The 21,485-nt window shown below is 45.4% G+C and overlaps 1 protein-coding gene across 1 annotated transcript; it reads right to left on the bottom strand.

Annotated features, from left to right (window-relative positions):
* Positions 1-534: 534 nt before the first annotated feature.
* zbtb40 (zinc finger and BTB domain containing 40) lies at positions 535-21,300 on the bottom strand. The gene is made up of 18 exons (XM_066690854.1): positions 21,186-21,300; positions 18,774-19,378; positions 17,883-18,010; positions 16,066-16,252; positions 15,187-15,329; positions 14,527-14,719; positions 14,282-14,418; positions 13,251-13,440; positions 11,732-11,868; positions 10,873-11,044; positions 7,859-8,266; positions 7,412-7,618; positions 7,143-7,307; positions 6,682-6,896; positions 6,071-6,233; positions 5,641-5,727; positions 3,805-4,022; positions 535-3,595 (listed from the first exon to the last, which is right to left on the bottom strand). Exons 2-18 carry the CDS (start codon positions 19,369-19,371, stop codon positions 3,401-3,403), a joined length of 3,543 nt encoding a protein of 1,180 aa, XP_066546951.1. The 5' UTR covers positions 19,372-19,378; positions 21,186-21,300; the 3' UTR covers positions 535-3,400.
* Between the last annotated feature and the right edge of the window lie 185 nt (positions 21,301-21,485).

The following is a 21,485-nucleotide window of genomic DNA, read 5'->3' on the forward strand; positions in this document are numbered from 1 at the left end:
CCTGAGGGTGTGGGCTTAATACCGCTCTTTCTTTCACACCAAGAGATAAGCAGACACCTCCACGTGGAGCATAAAACATTAACAACTACACGTACGCACACTGACATCGAGATACCGCACGCACAGCGGCTGACGTCTCTGGCAATGATAGGAAAATGACACGCGTATAGTAGAAAATGAAAGGAATCAGACTCTATTCGAATGTGGGAAATGCAAGAGAAAACAAACAAACACGGCCAGGATGGGGACAGCGTTGCTCGACTTGGCCAGCTACTAAAGTTCAGATCAGACGGTTTAATTTCTACATCTGCTTTTAGTGCTGAACGCCCCCGATTCAGGCTCCGCAGTCTTGTAGCTCGTTTGCCGCATTGCGGTTAAGTGTGCCGTTCGAACTTGTTTGGATTTCGGTCTATTTTCTGTCGTAGCTAAGCTCTCCGTTTTACCATTACTGGCCGAATAGGAATCACCTGTTACCACAATGAAACCACAGCAATCAGCAGAGAAAGACATGAGCTGAAGGCACTAGACACATAACAGCATCAACAGCAATCATTTTAATAATCATCTTCATCCTCGAATGTAACCCTGCCACTGCGGTAGTTGTATTTACAGAACCTACTGAATGTGAGTCGCCTGGTATTGTGATGTCAACCAAATAAGACAACAGTCATACAATCGCACAAAAGCTAAATATACAGCAGAACTGAAAAGGGATGCAGTGAGCCTTAAAAAAAAATAGTTTCGGCCTGAAAAAGACTGTTCAAGCTGCCTTCACTTGAAAATTAAAGCAAATACATCTGTTTGTATGAGACACACACATTATATATATACACACAAGCCCAGTTTGAAGAATCTTGCTTTTGGACAAATGATGCTGTTGCATTTCATGAGCAGATGGCACGTCTCTGATTGCACTGACACCGATGATAGTGCTGCCTGTACTCGAGTGAAGAAATTTGCTGGTATGAACAAAAAAAAAAAAAAAAAAAGCTTGCAAGTTTGCAAGTTTGCAGAAGCAGAGACGGACAACCATAATGATCACACTGCAGGCTGTAAAAACATAAAATCAAAACTTCCCTAATGTATGTTACAAAATGGCACATGCAATAAAAGCTTTTTGCTCAGATGCTGCTCTCTCCGACCGCGGCTCCAGGCAGGAGTTTCCTCAGCTCTCAGCTGTTCCAGCTGCACGGAGTGTTCAGATCAGTGCAAGAGCTGGGCTGGGGGCCTCCTGGGCTCTCAGTCCCAAAGTGAGTGTTTCGGAGGACGTGTTCGGTTCCCTGAAGAAGCCCAGAGTGGCAGCTGTGGGCTGTGCTGACCATCCACCCACAGTCAGCGTGAAAAAGGACCCTAGAAATTATCCCTTCACTATCTCACCCCTATAAAGGCACATATGGTAGTAGGAACCAAAACGCCTTCCTGCCACTCTCCGCTGTTTTGGCATCAGTCATTCAGAGGCCAGAGCCACAGACAGGGCTATTAGGCATCTCCTATCAATCCATCGTCTTCCACAGAGGCCAGGGAAGCACCTGGTGTGCAGGACGGCGAATTCGCCAACAGGGTAGAGGGCTTTTTCCAGCACCAACAGCCGGAGCACTTTATCTCTCAGTCTCAGTCGGCCACATCCTGGATAATCCCATCAAGGGGGAGTATCAGGCTAGGACAGGCCCAGGCCCAGGCAGCTCAAATAGACATTATCTCTTCATAGCACAAACTAACGCCCTGTAATCCAGCTTCCATTTCCCCACACGAGGACCTGGGTTATCAAACCACGGCCGATAGTGTTCAGCAAGGTATGCACTGTGTGTGTGTTTGCCCTCTGCAGAACAGGCTGCGGATTCAGGGTTTCAGGGGATCGACAGGGACATCGGTGAGAAAGGACGAGGTCGGCTGCATAGAGATCACATGAGGTAAGAATTTAATATGAGTGCTCATAATAACAGCAATAAGAAAAACATTCTCCGTCTGCATTCTTTACCTCCATCTTTCAGTACAAGGGAAAGCCCACATGCGAATCGCTTGAGTAACACCGTAACGAGGGATTTAAAAAGCCATTCTTCATCCTTTACCATTTCACACACACTCCACCTCAAAGCTGCGTTTCACAGAAGGGCAGAAATCACTAGAACAAAAGGCTCCCGGTTGAGGGATAATTTAAGGTCAGCTCTGACACCTGATGATAACATTGTCAATCTGATCAAAACTGTCAGCTTGTTATTCAGCGCTGTATACTCAGGTCACTGTTAAAACTATGCTGTTATCGTCAGACCCATGAATCATCACTGTGCAACAATAGTATGAAGAAAGGACTGATGCTTTATCTGACCTCGCATTTCCTGATCCAAACAAGCGGCACAGCTGGCTTCCCGCCGGCACACACCGTACACAAAACCGTCAAGCAGTGAGACGGATCGGACAGTGCACAGGTTCACGTTAATAACCTCGGAGCCAGGACTTTTAAAGGCCTGACAGTCAGACCTGCTCCTCTTTTACAATATCTGCTGAGAAGGAGCGAGTCTAATCATATGCAAGTCAGACGTATTTCTCTGTGACACGAATGGCACCTGTGCAGAGCGTAGCCCTGCTGTCGGGCGACTGGACTGGATTTCTGCCTCTTCCTTAAAATGCAGATGAAACCAAGAATGCTGGGTTTCACAGCGGTACTTCATAATGCCCTCCTGAGAATCAATAAATACACATCCACTCGAACTACCGATATCACAGATATGAAACAAACAAAAACAACAGCACAACATGATTACAAAAAGTCATAAACCTGATGATCGCATCTTCCATTTCAGCACATTCACATTCATTGCAGGCCCTAGTGCTCCTCAATGGCAACTGCTGTGGGAAAACACATGGGCCTCTAAACGCACAATACACAAAACACTTAGACACCGCTTCCCACATCACAGTTGCAGTCTTAGTGAGAGGAATGGCTGTCAAACTTTGCACACAGTACTCTGAATCCGTTTCCCTCCGAACGCCTTTTCAATAGAAGAGCGTCTCTCACATACAGGGCTGCCAGGGAGACAGCGGTCACTAGAAGGGGAAAAAAGACCACCAGTGCCACAGTCTCTCCAGGAAGAGCCGCGTCCGTCTCGACACTGTATGTGTTGGGACAGAGTCTGTGCCTAACATGAACAAAACGTCCCGGCAATGAGGAAAAACACAAATCTTCTAGCGGCTACTCATTAATGTGAAGGAAATCTGAAACACGAACACCAACTCTCCTTCAAGGCCCAATATCCAGACAGCAGCTTCTAATACTTGGCAGACTCTGATAGTTTCTTCAAAGCCACCGGTACCGAAATTCAAATGGACCGAACCACTTAATTCCCATCGGATTTAAAAACAGAGGCACTGCCACCGATCAGCGTCTTCTCGGGACGAGCTCTCACTGGGCGTCACCACAGATGAAGGTGACCGTGCCGTCCAGCAGGTCGTCCATGTTGACGGCCACGATCTCCGGCGCCGTGGCGTTGTCCTGGGAGTCGGCCAGCGCCACGTACACCTGGGAGCCCGCCATGTGAGACTGGTCCAGCGCGATCAGCTGCTCGGGGTCTCCGGGCTGCTCCGTGGTTTGGATCACCTGGAAGAAAAAGGCAATACAATGTGGGCAAAGAGAAACCTGGGGAAACCAGGGGGTCTCTGATCGTTTCAACAGCCAGAGTTGAACGAACAAAACTAATTCAATTACAAAGATCGCTGATTAACGGAATGGTGTGACCTGCTTCCAACAACCTGCTGTCAACAAATACGCATCATGAGGGAGAGGAGCGGTATGGGGGGCCCGGTTACCATCTGCGTGGAGGGCTGGGCGTCTGCGTTGCCCACCCCAGGGTGCTGCGTGAGGTAGTGCTCCTGCAGCTCCTGCTGGAGGGGGAAGATCAGGTCACAGTGGCCGCAGCCGAAGGCCTCCCCCTCCTGGTTGAAGTGCCGGCTGCACAGGTGCTGCTGCAGGTCCCCAGTGGTCTGGAAGGAGGCCGGGCAGTACAGGCACTTAAAGAGCTGGACGCCTGCAAGAGAAGCGCTCTGGCGTTAGCGTGAGGAGGAGGAGACATCGAACATCTGAACAGAGCTGGACAAAGGGACGACACAAAAGCCAATCATGAACGCGTATCAACCTTGCCTTGCTGTGCTGTGTCCTGGCACTCTCTGCCCCGAGCGATTAGACACTGTAACTGATCACATTTCACTGGATGTGTCTTCGTACTCTTTCCTTTCCCAAATCTGACTCTTGCACCGGTTATTGCCATAAGCTGTCGTTCAGAACGTGGCTAGAAATACGGTTCCATTCCACCAAGGTGGACGACTTTCTATCAATGGTCTCTTGATCTCAAATATCTACTCAAGCTGGAAATAAAAGTTCTCCACGTATTTCAGTAACAAACTTTGTACTTTTGGAGTTTCATTGCTTTTCATGACCCCATAACTTTACTATCTCTTTTTTGAAGGTCCTATAGTCCTACAGATCCTTTCTATCAAATGCCTAAATGCCAGGGAGACTCTTTTTTTACATACAATATCAAGCAAAACGTGGAAGTAACTCACAGGCACAAGTGAAACTTCATCACACTGTACCATCTACCTACATTTGTTTAAAGCTTTAAATAAACTGCCTGCTAATCTATTAATCATTCCGATCCAAACTATCAATTATCTGAATCATGATATCACAATTATGATATAAACTTCTGTGATATTGTTCTACAGCAGAACTTGCTGAAAACAAGTCCAACTTTTAACACATAATACAAAGTTATCTTATTGATTCTATAATAAACAAATTTAATTCTATTAATAAAAAATACAATTTTACAGTCACAATCCAACAGTCATCTATTTCATTAACACATCCAAAGAATTGAGGGACAATTCCTTTGGAGTATCTGCACAACTTTCACAATCCACACATGGACAAAGTGGAGAGCATGAAACTTTTGCCTTTAGGCATGAACACCCCACTGGCATTGTATTTTTGCAGTTTGTATTATGCTTATATTTTTTAAGTCGCCCTGGATAAGGGTGTCTGCCAATAAATAAATAATAATAATAATAATAATAATAATAATAATAATAATAATAATAATAATAATAATAATAATAATAATAATTATTATTATCCAGTGTCACACCTGCAGTGTGTGGAGGACCATCCATGCCACAAATAAAAACAAATAAACAGAGAGAAGAATACATGAATAAATCTTGAAATTAATACAGAAATAAATAAATGTCCATTAATTTATTTCAACATTTATTTATTGTTTTCTCTGTGTATTAGTTGTTAAATGTGGCATGGACAGTCCTCCATAGCAGTGGGATCACTTCCGAATCGAGTCTGCAGCGAGAGCACAAACTCGGGAGCTGAAATCACGGGCGCAGCCGTCATTGCTCTGATCTACACGAGATCTTGATCAATACAGCCCTGTGATTGGCTAGAGGACGGCACAGTGATTCTGCCAGCATTGTAGTCGGAATTTTAAAAGTACTGGCAGAAATCACGCTGAGAACTGAGATTCACCATAATGAACAGAATATTTTACAAGCGTTAAATTTTGAACCCCCGATTACGGGAACGAACCTAGGTGAGACGGCGAACAGCCTATGGACTATTAAACAGCGAGCTCTGACCTGCATGCTTGTCCTTCGTGTGCATCTTCAGTAACTCCAGGTTAGGAAACGCCTCTTTGCAGTTGTCGCATTCATAGACCTTGACATCTGCAGTGGACAAAAATAAAAGGGCTGTAAAGGACTACAGCTGTCACCCTGTCCCAACTGTGGTGAGGCTCCCAGCGGCCCGTTCTAGGTAGGGTTAATACACCGAACACATTCTGACTTTATAAGAAGGTGAGCTTTTACCCTGCGCAAGATAAGGTCATATAATAAGAGGAAAAACTCACTGAAAAAACATGCTGGGTTCACATAAGCAAGAACGGTCATATTTGGAATTATTTATCACTTGATCTTAAGGGTTACTGTTATTCCATCTTGTGAAGAGGAGTCCCAGTGATCATGGAATCGGACGGCCCCTCTAACCTCCCTCCATCTCCCTGTGACTCACCTGGATGCACAGTCTTCTCGTGCTTGCCGAGGGCGGCGCTGCTAAGGAAGGTCTTGTCGCAAGAGGAGCACTGGAATGGGGAGATCTTCAGAGAGCGGTGGCTCTGGCCTGCGAACACCTCGGGGTGATTGGTGCGGTTGTGGTACCACAACCCAGAGAGCTGCTGTAAAACAGGGATGGCACTGTCAGCCGAGTGGGACGGCGCGATCTCCAGACCGCACAGAACGACTTCCTGTTCTCTCCATAGGATAAATTATAATGTGTAGATCACATGACCTCCGAACACAAACACGGGGAGAATGACTGAACATCTGGTCTCATTATTGGACTGCTGAGAGCAACGTCATTCGTTTCTCATAGGCAGTGTTTATAATTATCCATAATCATGAGAGAGAGTCATATTTTATTTTTATTTATTCATTTAGTTTAATAAATACTGTTAATTAAACTAGACTTACTGATCAGAGATATCAACGGAGGAGCAGGGATCACATTATGCAATCTATTACAGACGGCCAATTCAAAATTAAATGAATCGATGAAACGTACATCATGAATCTAGTCATGGAACGGGCATCAGGAAGACGCGTCTCAGCAGGACAGAGCTCTACCTGATAGGCCTTGTTGCAGATCTCGCAGCTGTAGGGCTTGCCCCCCACGTGGCTGACCATGTGCTTCTCCAGCAGGGTCGCCGTGTTGAAGATCTTGCCGCACACGACACAGGGATGGTACTCTTTGGGGTGAGACTCCTGGATGTGTTTCCGGTGCTCCTCCAGAGACCCGAAACTCATGCGGCACTTTTGGCAGTCGTACGGGTCGTCGATATCTGGGAAGACAAAGCAAAGTATGCTCCCGGTTTCGACTTTCTCGATGCACAGATCATTCGTTATCAATAGTCTGCAGTCCTTCAGCCTAATTGATCAACAAACTGATGATTTAGGGGTGACCTAATAACTGGACTGGGGCTCCCCGGGACCAAGCCTGGGCCCCACTGAGGACCAGGGTGTAATACACACACAAACCTTGGCTTACAGATGTTTTGAGAGGGAGGGCGAACCGCCGCCGTACTCACTGTGAAAGGTGTGCAGGTGCACCGACAGCCCGTTGGCCTGGCTGAAGCCCTTCCCACACTCCCTGCAGACGTACGGTTTGTCTCCGGTGTGCGTCCGAACGTGACGGGTCAGCTCGATGGACTGGGCAAAGAGGGCCTCGCAGTACTGGCACGCGTACATCTTGCCTGGGAAGGGACAAGCGGACTACATTTTGGTCAAGGCTGGGAATCGCTGTAAACCTCTCTCTTCACCCTCAGCAGTGTGCCACAGCTCTGGCGTCCTGCAGTACCTTCCGAATGCTTCTTCTTGGTGTGGTAGGCGAGGGCAGCGGCCTGCGAGAAGGTCATGTCGCAATGCTTGCAGAAGAAGGGCCTCTCGCCGGTGTGCAGCCGCATGTGGTTCTTCAGCGTGGAGTTGGCCGCGAACTTGGCACCGCATTCCTCGCAAGAGTAGGGCTTCTCGTCAAAGTGGTCTGTGCGCTTGTGGTACAGCATGCCTATGGGGGAGAAAACTAAAAGCTGGAGGACAAATGGTAGATCAGGCACACCTATAGAAGAAATTGATTTCTCACCAATTGATTCCGCATATACACAGTAGCTAATATATATATGATGATGATGATGAAGATTGTTTTTTCTTCACTTAATTTTGTGAATCAGATCCCAAACTTAGACGCCGGTTCCCCAGCTCTGGATGATCACCTGGTACACATATCTCCACCCCTCTCTCCCTGTACCTGACTGGTGGGCAAAAGTCTTCCCGCAGATGTCGCAGGTCACTGGTTCGAGGCGTTTCTTCTTCTTCTTGCGGGGGGGGCTGCCGTGGCTCTTGGCGAGGTGGAGCTGCAGGGCCTTGGGGGTGGGCAGCTCGGCGGGGCACTGCGGACACTTCTGCTGCGTCTCCCGGGACAGACGGCACCTCTTCCGATGCACGTCCATGCGGCACTTGAACCCGAAGGCCTTGCCGCACCACTGGCAGGGGAAGCTCTGTTTTACCCCCGCTTTCTTGGGGCCCTTCTTGTCGCCCCCCGCGTCTGGATCCTTCTCCTCATCCTCGTCCTCGTCCTCCTCATCTACGTCCCCCTCCTCTTCCTCCTGCAGGGTCTGGGGTTTCTGCAGCGGCTCCTTCCAACACCCCTCTCGCTCTGAGGAGGAGCAAATCACAGACAGGGACTGCGTCAACAGCAGGGCTTGTCAAGGGCCGCTAAAATGAAGTGTGGCTGCATTTAGTTATTACACATGTTCACAAATACACAAGAAGAAGAAGAAGAAGAAGTCTGTACTGCAACTCTCCCTCCCTCTCTCTCTCTCTCTCTCTCTCTCTCTCTCTCTCTCTCTCTCTCGTGTTGATTAAAACAAAAGTCCTCCAAACTATTTGCAGTTTTTTGTTTATTTTATTTTGGGGATTTGTTATCTTCATTTGCCAGAGCCTAAACAGGCTAATCTCCGTCTTCCCTGCGAGTCGAGAGAGTCCACGCCTCGCACAGACCTTGCTTTTGGTGGTGGTGTTGTCAGTCTTAAAGTGAGCGGGACCCATTCTGAAACTGCAGTCCCATAACAAAGGGGTAACAAAAGTGGTTCCCTGAGATGGGAGGAACGTGTCAGAGGTTCTCACAGCTCTCAAAACGCACTTTCATATCTGCTGTGGTACTGCTTATAAAAACAGTACGTCTTGCAGTGAATACGTGAATGTTAAAAATTTAAAATACTACTCTGAGGTAGATCCATATTTTTATTCCTTACATTAATGAAGGATGAATTTAAATGGAGTTGACTGGTTCAGTCTTCAGTCTGCTATTCTGGATTGGTTTAAGAAGCTCGCTGCTATGTTCCTCCGATCACCAGACATACATTGGATTCATCAGAGATGCCTCTCTCTCTCCGTTCTTGCCCCACAGTGGGGGAATTAGCTGCAGAGGGCGTATTAGGATCGCATAGTGTGCATTTAGATTTAGATCTAATCTTTATACCTTAGTTTAATCTACGGTTGTGTTCATGTGAACTGCAGAACACCGCACACTGAACTACAATCAACACAATTCTGATGATGATGTTTAAGGTGATCGCCTAGTGAGTTAGTGTCGTCGTCAGTGGACAACTTTTTTTTTGAAAAATAAATACAAATGAAGAAAATAGCACTCTGCTTATGAGAATTACTGACGTAATAATCAACTGCTATTGTGATCATAACCACGGGGGCGAAAGCATTCCTATACTAACAGTGTTTAAATGCAATCTGCTTTCTGTGTATATGACTAATGTGGGGGTGAATTACTGCATCATATCTTGCATTATGTAGACAGAACAAAAGGGCAGGAAAAGGGGCTACGGAAAAAAAAACATGACTTTGTACACTGGCAGCACCAGACACTGTTACACTTCAAAATACAGTAAAGGGGGTCGAGATCATTTTGTTAGTTTGTTTTGAATTACTGACTCACTAACTGACACACTGGCAGACACACACTGGCTTTAAGCCATCTCCAAAGTTACAAAGCCGCCAAGTTCAATTTTGTTTCTGGACAAATTCTTTGGTACTAAATGTGGGGACTCAAGAACAGACCTGCACTGTTTTCAATTATTTCATCGCACTACATATATTGAAATCCCTGAGGTCAGGGTGTTCCTAATAAGGGCAAGAAAGCCAACTGCCCACGCTACGTGGACAATAAATATGGGCATATAGAGTCACACAATCCAGGACTCTTGTCAGAGTGGCTCCTAAAAAAACTCACATAAGCCTGCAGTGGGTTAGGAAAAAAGCTAAATATGCTTTTCCATACTTGCTTGTGTGGGAAAGAAAAGGGAGATTAAAATATGCTCCTTCTTTGAAGTTAGGGTCTAGGTGAACGTGACGGGAATGGGGAATCTGCTTTAAAGTAAAAGCAAATTTTAACAGCATCGTGTGGATCAGATCTACAGAGCGACTGACGCAGTAGCGACTGCAGTGTCATAATTATGCAAATGGCAGAAAGATGTAATCTGAATGATCAATGCGCGGCATAAACTAGGAAGACAGTGCGAGGTTACATTATTATTGTAATTGCCTCGTGCCAGTATCGGGGAACTGCTGAGGTCTACGAACAAATCCTACAGCAGCATTAATAAATGATTGCTCTTTGTTTACTGTTCTTCTGCTCCAGACTGCACCGAGTATCGAGCGCCACATTTCTGACTGGATTCATGTTAGAGTTGGCCCATTCATATCTGAATGTTCAAATGCTGCCCTCTCAGCAGAACGGCTCAAACCTATTTTCAGTCGCCGATCACAGACAGGACCCACCTTGGTCATAGAATACACAGGAGAAAGACAAGACACAAAGCGCCAGTCTTATGCGTGGCGTGAAGAGATAAAAGGATTACTGTCAGACGCTTGTGTGATCTGTTGTTTTGTGAGCGTGTGTGTGAATGAACTGAATTCTGCCCCAGTAAAAGCCTTACCCTGAGGTCAGCTGTGCAGAGAATTGCAAAAGTACACAGAATATGTAGTTTCCACCCGTTAACTACTTTTTACTGTACGTACCAGTGTCTCTTATATAAGGTGTGCAATGCCCCCCTCTTGTGGTTGATTTTCAAATGTGCTTAACAGGTAAGTAGTCAAACACACTCGAATAAACGGCTTCCAGATGTTAATGGACAGGTGCAGGGGTCCGTGTTTTAAGCGTCCAGATGTGAGTAATTACACAGGAACGGTACAAAGATAAGAACATCTCTCTTATTGATCAGATGGTTTTGGTTGGCTGTTGTTTACCTGCTTGCTCCAGCTCTTCTATGAAGGGCTGCATTGTTGGGAAAGACTCCTTACTGATGATCAACAGCTGGCAGAAAGGTTGAGCTGCCAGGGATTTCTCCTCCAGAATCCGGTCCAGAAGAGTCCTCACTGCCTCGCCCGGGTCTTCCATCTTTGAGCAGCTTCTTATGAACTGATTAAAAAACCACAACAAAACTCACATCCTCTTCAGCCCGCAGTCTTTACGGGACACACAGCCAAGGTGCACAAGGGCAAAGAGGCGCAAATTGACATGTAAAAACCCTAATTTATGTCAGGAATTGCTTCAATCGCATTTTTAAAGGTGCAGCAAGAGGAAACATGATACTACTGTATTACAATCCTCTGAATTTGTCCCTTTTGAAAATCACCCTCATAATGACAAGAGATCAAAGCTGGGAAAAAGGGGATTCAAAGTTATTTTGGTCTCAACACAAAAGACAAAGAACTTAAACAGAGACCTTGGGATTTTGGGGATTACTGAAAGAGTATCTATTTTACCGAGCGCAATCAAATGGGCTTACACACACAGAGCGTTTCTCACGTTCTGCAGGATTGTGAATAAGATATCCGAGTTTGTGCTTCTCATTTACAAAGGATATATTCACACATTTTCCTACATTTGAGGAATGTGCCAGATTGGTTTTAATTGGGAGTAACATAGTATTGATTTATTCCCTGCCCGGCTCAGAATCCCCCATCGTTAATCATCGTGTGGCATGTGACCCTGGAGTGGGGTGTCATGCAATCAGTCTGTCTAGTTCCGGTTGAGACGCTAACAGAGGCAGAACTACGACCCAAGGAGATCCTGCGATTCATCCAGATCTAAATGAAAGCCTACCTCGAAGACATCTCCTGCTGGGCAGCCTCCACCCTGTGTCTCTCTGCCCGTCAAGACTCCCAGGTCACTGATAACCTGTGTCACCAGATCTCTGTGCCTAAATAAGATGTCCAGCATCCGTTCCTCTACATCCAGAACTGAAGAAGAGAAAAGAGAGAGAGAAAGAGTGTCCACATCAGCAGTATGTCTATTTTAGGGAAATCATCTCTGCAATTCAAACACAACGGGCCCATCAGAGGGAACACAGAGGGAATGATTGCAAACGCCACTAGTTTGTTTTTCACAACCCATAACATTATCTACTATGACTGTGTAAGAAGGCGGGTAAAACAGCTTGAAACGTCAACCTATTCACCGCTTAACAGAGTCGGTGCTGACCTGAATACACAGTCACTCACATTTATAACAACTGGGGTGAAGCTAGAATCGAGGGCCTTTGTGTTAGAACAGTCAAGGAGAGTTAAATAAGACAAAGTATACAACTGATTGTTAAGAACATAAGAAAGTGTCCAATCAAGAGGAGGCCATTCGCCCCATCATGCTCGTTTGGTGTCCATTAATAACTAAGTGATCCAAGGATCCTATCCAGTCTGTTTTTGAATGTTCCCAAATTGTCTCTTCAGCCACATCGCTGGGGAGTTTGTTCAGATTGTGACGCCTCTCTGTGTGAAGAAGTGTCTCCTGTTTTCTGTCTTGAATGCCTTGAAGCCCAATTTCCATTTGTGTCCCCGGGTGCGTGTGTCCCTGCTGATCTGGAAAAGCTCCTCTGGTTTGATGTGGTCAATATGTAAATAAATAGATCTTACTGAAAATATAAGTATCCCAACGCCACAGATGATATGCCCAGATGTAAACAAGGAGGGGAAAAAAAGAGCAATCAAGAATATGGGAAATTAGAATAACTGGAGCGCAGCCTAATTCGTGAGATTCTACTAAAACCCAACCGAAACAGAAAAGCTCTCCACCTGACAGGCAATTAAGGGTCTCGTTTTCAGGCCTGTTTACCAATCAAGCGAGTGCCAGGTCCTTCAGCTGGCCACCTCTTACACTGATGACGCTGTAATCCCAATTTGATCCTGAAAACAGCAAGCCGAAGGTTGAACAATGTAAAGAGTAACTGATGAGAAATCCCAGAATACAAATAACTCCCTAAGCAAAGTCAGAGAACACAGCCTGTTAGCACAAAGTCCAGTTGTCAGAGTTTATTCTCGAATCTGAAATAAACTACACACAATGCCCGAATGTCAATTGTCACTTGTTCAGTTGGCTTACACGTTTGATCGTCTAGACTTTAGGACTAACTGGTGGAGCGGTACACAACATCCCCTTGCTTTCAATGCGCCGTGGAGGTCTGTGATATCCCCCAGGACGGGGATCTCAAAAGCAGGTCCTGAAGGACCATGGGGTCTTAAAGCATCTATTGAGTCACAGAAGGTGAATATAGGCGGTACAGCAGGTCCCAATCAGGGTGATGGACTCAAAAACAGGACAGAGAAACCACTTTGCCAGACTGCTTCACCTGACTGGATGAATTGGTCATCTTCTGGTTCCTTGCTGATGTCTTGGATCAGGCGGTCCAGTCTGGGGATTTCCGACCTGGCCCTGAGGAGCAGTCTCCACACTGACATGGCCTGCATGCATCGCTCCTCCAGTGCCACGGACAGCGCCTTGTCCACACCCCCGTCCTCCGCCAGACAGGCCTTCAGCCACTGAAAAGAGCACAAGAGCCAGCGGTCATGCTCGATGGCCCAGTGGGCATGTGTATAGCGTGCTAGATCAGAGAAGAGCAGAACAAAACACCTCAAAACTACACTAGACTCAGTGAGTTATAATCTCCAGATAATTATATAAAACAGCAAACCAATTAAAAAGCTTAGGTTCCTGTACTGCAATGTATTTCGTGTTCTTTAGCAGCCCTATCAGATACTGCAGGTGTCATAAGGACTGGAATTAGCTCGCTGGCAGCCTCTTCCAGACATCTGTTTAGATGACACATTTGGACCAATCCAATGCTATTCAGTGTCATGTGTGGATGTTAGAGAGATGCTGGGGCCCTCGTAATGCTGTGAATTATGTAACACATCAGATGTTAGAATTTGAAAACGCGTGGCTTAGATAACAGTGATGATGAGGATGATAATACTAATAATACTAATAAAAGTATTGTATTCACTTGTGTGAATGGGAATTTGTACAATGTATTATGCTTTGAATTAATTTGTATTATAATCTGAATGTGTAATGTTTGATGCCTTGTACTGAACTGTATTTTTGCACTTTGTATTGCTCTTATGTTTTGTAAGTGGCTAAGGGCGTCTGCCAAGAAATAAATAATAATAATAATAATAATAATAATAATAATAATAATAATAATAATAATAATAATAATAATAATAATAATAAATGACTTGAAATGATTACAAAATCAGCCTCGTTTGCCTCTTATTTGCTTGTCCTTATTAATAAGTATAGTTGAAGAGCATTTTGAGATTGCTTGATCACACACACACACACACACACACACACACACACTCTGGTGGCTGATTTTACCTCTCGCTCTGCAGAGGGCAGGTCCTCAGCCGCAGCCAGGATGGGAAGAAGAGGTTTGGCATCACAGAGGGACTCAGAGAGCTGCTTCCCATATCTCCTCAAGAGATCGGCTCCATATTCCTCCCGGCTCCTCTGTTCTGGGGAGACAGACCACCGTGTTTGTTTGCGTCTTGTTACTCGCAGTCCCTGGGCCTGGTGGTTGTGTGTGTACTTCAGAACCATGCCAGATGATTGACTGACCCTACCTGTGCCCTGAATGGAGGCCCACTCTGCGTCGATGGCGTCCAGGATGGGAGGCAGGCTGGGGAAGCTGGCCTTGACGCTGTGGAGCAGCTTCAGCAACCTACTCCCGTCCACCGCGTTCTCCAGCGTCACTTTACTCAGCAGAGCCGCCATGGCCTCGCTGGCAGACGCCCCTTTGCAGCAGCCAAGGATGACCTGAGAAACAGCAGCAGCTTTCAATATGGCTCTCCACTGTAATCACACAGTGATACAAACAGAAATGCATTGTCCCCGAATCTCACTCTAACCCTCACATGACAGCAGAAACTAAAGCTCTGAGGTAAATCATGTGTGTGTTCACCAAAAAGTGTTGTCGTATAGGAATGAAATTCGGGTCAGAATTGCACTGAAGGACGTCTAAGGGCCAGGTCAGTGTGGCACTGGAGAATTTCTAAGAGGCGGCTCTGAGTTGTGTTGGAGGATGTCTAAGGAGAGCCAGGTTTCTGTTGGAAGTGGTTTTGGTGGACCAGAAGCTTGCACGTCTCCCTCTGGACCACAATGTTCATCCAAACACTCCAGCATGAACGTGAGAACATGGTCTCAGTCACAGACCGACCTTCTTAAGTGTCAGAACTGCAGTGAAAACACACTGGGGCCATAAGCTGAGCGTTCACGTCCCATACCTGCTTCTCTATGTCAGTCAGAAGGCCTTTGGCTTCAGCTTCCAAGCTCTCCACAACAGGACTCAGGTGAGGGACGCTGGCAATCAGCTGCTCGGCGTTCTCCTCAAGCAAGCGAGACAGCGTCCTCTCTGCAGGAACCGGATCTGTCACACGATTAATTGAAGAGTGATTAGGATTCCCGTGTCTGTGAGAATCTCTGGCAGAAGAACTTCAGGAGACGATCTCTCTTTCTCGACATTCAGTGATGGACTTCAGAAAGCCTTCACACAGGTTTAAGTTGTAGACCTGAGCAAGATACTGACCTCATTCGATTGTTATTGGTGTCAATGGGAGACTCTGCTTTAAAGAGTTTTCAAATGCGTGGCCATCAAACCTATATATCTGGTGTCTGACGGGTGAAAGTAAACCTAGTGCAAATCAGAGCAGTCACTGGTGGCTTCAACTCTTTCAGTTCGTTGTGCAGTGCCAATTAAATTCCACTGATTGGAGCGGTTAAAAGAAAAATACAGAAATCAGATCTGTGGTCTCCCTGGGCAAGCCTGCTGTTTGAATATAGGCTGTTGTGTGTTATGTAAGCACAGTAAATCTTTATTGTTGTTAATTTTATTCCCACAGATTAATATGGAGTTAACAAACCATGTGCACGGATTAGAAGCCATCATTTATAATCTGTGCACAGTTTACTCATGAGCATATACAAAAGCGTGCTCACAAATTACAAAATCCGAGCTCACAAACTGATCTTGTGCTTTCTTTATTTGTCTCCGATTATGTAATCTCTGGGGTCTGGCAGCAATCTGTGAGAATAATATTTTGTGTGGGGCGTGAGTGGTACTGTACAACTGTAAGCAGACATGTCCCTGGACTAAACCCCGTCACCTCTGGACTCGTCCCTGCGAGACGTTTTGTGCAGCACGGGGGCCAGGCGGGGGCTGACTTCTCTGAAGAGCTCCAGCAGGGTGAGCACAGTCTGGGCGGACAGCTGCTTCTCGCTGGTCACACTGCTCAGCAGCCTGTGGAAAATATTGGGCCCCACCAGATCGCCCTGGCAGCAGTCTAAAATAATCTGGAAGAGCAAAGGAGGATTGATAACCCATAATCAGGTTGTTCAGTTACCAGATATAATGCATGATGGGTAAAACAGAGGAGACTACGTGGGGACTTGATTCAAGTCTTCAAAATCATGAAAGGCATCGACCACATCAAACCAGAGGAGCTTTTCCAGATCTGCAGGGACACACGCACTGGATAGGATCCTTGATCACTCAGTTATTAATGGACACCAAACGAGCACGATGGGGTGAATGGCCTCCTCTCGATTGGACACTATCTTATGTTCTTATAATCTAAAATTAGGACCAATATAATTGTTTTGATATTTGTGAAGAAATTTGCAAAAACAATTTCACCCTCAAAGTAAACATTATTTGAAAATATAATGTTTTGATAACATTATTTAAATGCTTAAATAAACTGCTCTCTCTAAAGCGGGTTTGGTGATCTTAGACAGACACTAAAAATCTCAGGTAAAATGATTTCAATCATCTGCTTAAACTGAGATGAAATGTTTTATTGTTCCTCATTATTATTGTGCACTTCAATATGTAGCTCGTTTTAAATGCAAACATATAAAAGAGTTCAATGTCCACATTCAATGTACAGTAATATCCATATAATTGGTGTTACTTGTGTAAAGAGATAAGAGCTCATTTTATTATTATATTGACAGCACATGCAAATGGAGAACTAAGGCATAGCTGTTTTTGGCAATGATCCTAGAGTAATATGTCATTTTGAGTCGTCTTCATAGAACAAATCAGTTCAGGTTCTGCAAGCAAGTTGACCTCGGACACAACGATGCCGTGCCCTCTGGGAAAAGGGTAAACAATACGTATCACACTTGTCAAGTCTTCACTGATATCCAGATGAACTTGCACCACGAGTCACAGCCTTATCTCAGATGTAATATTGCACTCCAGAGTTCACACAAATCTTTACACAGCAAAGTACAGGGAAATGTGATCTTTAGCGACTGACTGAAGACACCTGTACAACGCGATAGACTGGGGATCTCCGAGGTCTGGAGGCCACTGATTTACAAATCTTAAATCCTTAGAAGATCTGGAACGACTTTTTATTTTAGTAGTCAGCGGGAAGCTTTTTTTGTATGGTTTCCAGACAAATCTCCACAGACATTTAATTAAAATATATTAAAATGATTGTTAAAAATAAGAAATATCATTAATACATCCTTTCATTTAAAGCCACAGTAATTGAGTGTTTGATAGTTAAAATAAATGTTAATTAAACTATACTTGTTAATGAGATATTTTCAGAACATGTTCAGCCCAGAGACGAGTGCAAAGATTGGAGTTGTTGGGACTAAGGGACTATCTATTGAGGTGGGACAGTATCTTATCACGAGTGCCCCTTTCAATATAGCGTCAGTAAATAAAAGATGTCCCTAAAGCTCTGCCTCCATGGCGCTCCACGTGTGCGTTCAGATAACAGCATGGCTGCACTTTAGTCATGATATCACTGATGACTGGAACATCTTCCAGAACCACAGCCGTGATACAGTCAGTGCTTCTACACTTTGAACATCAATCTGATTATAATAAAGACAGGTCTTATCCTGAACTTGCACACACTGAAGACAGTTGCCCCATTTAGTAGCAATCTCTTCTAATTCCTACCTGTTTCTCCGCCCTTGAAATCGCTTCCCATTTCTCCACCACTCTGATCAGCGGCTGCACGTCTCCGATCGCTTCGGCAATCCTGTTTTTGCTCTGAAGCAAGAACGCCAGGTCCTTCTCACTGTCCTCTGGGAGGAGGAGGCGAGGAGACGTGTTTAACCAGCTCTGAACAACAGCACACAGCATAAACACTACAGAAGGAGCGTAATTGTGCGACTTTGTCATGTTCCCGTGTGTCTTCTGTTCTCATTGTAACTCATCTTTTCATGGTGTAAAGAACAGACAATGACAGGTGAATCAGTGAAAATAATTCAGCATCTCAGTGTTTCTTCACTGATGCAATGTTTCAAGCTGTCCCTGCCTCTTTAAACCTTCATTCAGCACCGATACTTGTTCCCCAGCTGGGTTATTTGCTGATTGATTAAGTAATACGATCTGGGTGTTGCTCCTTTGTCACTGATGATACACAAAATGAACACCCAATGTCTCTATAACACAAGATGATTTACCAGGTGATGATACAGTTGCCGTTTCTGTACCTGAACCGAAGAATTACAAATTACAAGATGGGATGTTAGTTTGGAACGGCCTTGGTGGTTATGATTGTACCTAAACAATGAAAATGCATACATTTATTGCTTATATTAAATGGGATGAAATACTACTTGAAGACAAACAAAAAACAAAGCAACAACAAAACATAAAATCACAAACTAATCATCGATTCCAGCTCTTTCCACTTTCTTGTAAAGGGCAGAATCTTAAACAACAGCCAGGATCTTGAAAGAATCTTTCATACAAGTCTTCTAAAAGTTATTCAATGTTCAAGGATTATATTACCTGGAATATAAGACTTAATCACAGTGCTGGCAATCTCAGGACCTCTCTTACCGTGAAGTGGACCAGAAAGAGTGTGTTTGGGAACGGGACCGCCGCCATTCTTGGGTACATTCTCAGCCGGTCGCCTGGGTCGATCAAGGGGCTCCTTCGGCCTACATACGGGCGCTTCTTCCTGGTGTTCCTCCATCTCATCAGCCACAGGCCCAGAAACCTGCTCTTCGACAGGGACCCTGGAGTCCGCCTCCGGCTCCAAGCGGGGGACTTTAACGGGGGGCTCTGCCGTGGTGGCTGGCGGCTTCATGAGCTGGTTGAGGATGTTCTTGCAGCTGACTGCCATGTCGAACATCTGCAAGCTGTCCGCCGCCGAGATGACCCTGGTGAAGTTGTGCTTACCGGGGGGCAGCTTGCCCGTGTAGACCATCTCCAGGAGGCTGGAGAACTCCGCGGAGGTGACGACGGACGGGTCAATGGAGATGGTGTCAGAGCTCTCCAGTAGGGACTTGAAGAGCAGGCTGGCAGCAGACAGCACCAGCTTGTGGGCCTTGTGGGGCACTGTGCCGATAAGGATGGTGCAGTCGCAGAACTGGCCCTCCTTCCTCAGTGCGTGCAGCTGCTGCATCAGCTGCCGGCTGTAGTTGGGCAGCTCCATGGGTCACCTGTGCCGGGCAGACAACAAGCCAGCGGTCAGAAGAGGAAGGAGACCACGACGTTTGAAGTGCTATAATAACTGTGTGAGTGGCTGCCCAGTTGGAAACCTCATAGGCAAGTCAAAGACCCCAAGCCATGTTATTGGCCACCCCTACATCACTACTGTCCCCAGACTGGGACCACATGTGTGTTATTGGTCACTTAAGAGAGTCACCTGTTGACATAAGAGGAACTCTGGAGGCCTGAGCGCTATTCAGTCTGGCTATTTGTTTCAAATGATCTCCAAACAACTGCTGAGCTGATAATGAAGTGAAAGTGAAGTATTTCCAAATTGATGGCAGGATGGAGATAGAGTGAATCAAAACCCTGAGACTACTGTCACTGTCCTCTATGTAATTCACCACATTATGTTCAGGCACGATGAGTCGAATGGCCTCCTCTCGTTTGTAAACTTACTTTCTTTCTTTCTTTACCCTGCAGTGTTAGATGTACCTTGAATGATCTGAGTTCATTCAGAGTCATTGTTCAAGGGAGAAGCCTGTCTGCCCACATATGTTTAGCATAAGGTAACAAGAGTTCACTGGCACAAACATTAGAATAACCTGCAGATATCAATGCTTGCATTGGTTCAGACTGCTACACAATCGAGCAGCACTTTCACTGCTGGCATCGCCCATTCCCAGTACAATACATACATCAATGGGAAGACTGATTCATATGGGGGCAATGCATGATGATGATGTAACCAAGTTCAGTCTTATTTTAAACACATTCTATTGTGTCCTATTTTAGTAAAAGGAAACCATTATTAGTTTAAGATTTACTGTATAGATACTATTTATTTCATTGTTGTTATTATGACCTGCTATTATAACTTCATTAAAAAATATAAAGGCTACAAAATTGGATTTTGTATTGATTATATTGCTGGGCTTTTTAATTCTTAAAATGCTTAGTGTGTAAAAGTGCGTCAGCTAATAAATCAATCAATAATGCACTAAAGAAGGGGTCTTCTGTGTGTATTTTGTAATAATTTCGTGGCCAAGGGGACATGCATTCAACAAGACAGTAAAAAGTTACACATGGTAGATAATAAAAAGACAGTAGCAGCGCTATAGTGCTCTGGAATAGAGTCTGCGCAGTTTCTCCCTGATGTGTGTGTAAGTGCAGGTTTCTAAACGCGGCGAGGGACGGCTGACTGCAGTGACAGCAGGAGTTAAAGCGAGTGGCGCACAATCCTGCGCCCAGAAACAAGCCTCCCTGCGCAGCCCGAGCACGCATACGAGCCCGGCAGCGCACTGCGGCTGTGCATGTCTGCACACTCATCCCGCTTTAAAGACTCAAACTACCGACCTCAGCTGCAATTGGCCTCTATATGATCTTTACGTCTAGACGAGACACAAACGTTGTGATCAATAATACAACACAATACATCAATTAAACCCAACCGACAGGGCAGACACGTGTTTTATAACAACACCAGGACAACAGTAGCCGATGCACTGCTGGGACTGAATGCAGGGGAGACACGTCTTGGACTCGGACCGTTTATTGCCGTGAATACATGCATGCACTTCACTTAGCCTGCATATACATTGAGTTATAACAATTTAGGGCACGCTGCGAAATGCATCTACTGTACCGTTATTATAGGTAATTTAAAATGCAAAAGTTGCATTAAAATGGCGATTCTTCGCAGCTTTAACCTGCGGGAAACGCAGCCCCTGCTCTGTAACACAATGCACGGCCACACACAGCACACAGCCCGGGGCCGCCGGTGCAACACAAACCGCACAATCTCCGCTGAGTCTTTACCTTGAGTCGGATTCAAACCGCACAGCTCTTTATTTAAACTGCATCCGTGGACAAATTAATGAGAACAATAAAGATATCTTCAAAATGCCGAGCTCACGCCATCCTGAGACACTGCGCAGAGCGGCCTCATACGTCACAGGGGCCGGCGCGCCTTCATCACATGACCAGGGTTGAGGCGTGACTGCGCCTTTCAGACTCATAACACATGATGTGTGTTCTAATACATAAATATAAGAAACAGCACCTGACCTGACATTTATACTATCATTTTACAGACTGTGTATTTACATTATAATTATG

This window comes from Amia ocellicauda, chromosome 18 (genome assembly GCF_036373705.1).
Source record: "Amia ocellicauda isolate fAmiCal2 chromosome 18, fAmiCal2.hap1, whole genome shotgun sequence".
Taxonomy (NCBI): Eukaryota; Metazoa; Chordata; class Actinopteri; order Amiiformes; family Amiidae; genus Amia; species Amia ocellicauda.

Bases quoted from the DNA above. Each gene is read 5' to 3' on its own strand.
- zbtb40 (XM_066690854.1), bottom strand. From the start codon at position 19,371: ATGGAGCTGCCCAACTACAGCCGGCAGCTGATGCAGCAGCTGCACGCA. The intron at 16,253-17,882 runs GTAGGAATTAGA...TTGCTCTTCCAG, and splicing joins TTTCAAGGGCGGAGAAACAG to ATTATTTTAGACTGCTGCCA. The intron at 14,419-14,526 runs GTAGGGTCAGTC...CTGTCTCCCCAG, and splicing joins GGCCTCCATTCAGGGCACAG to AACAGAGGAGCCGGGAGGAA.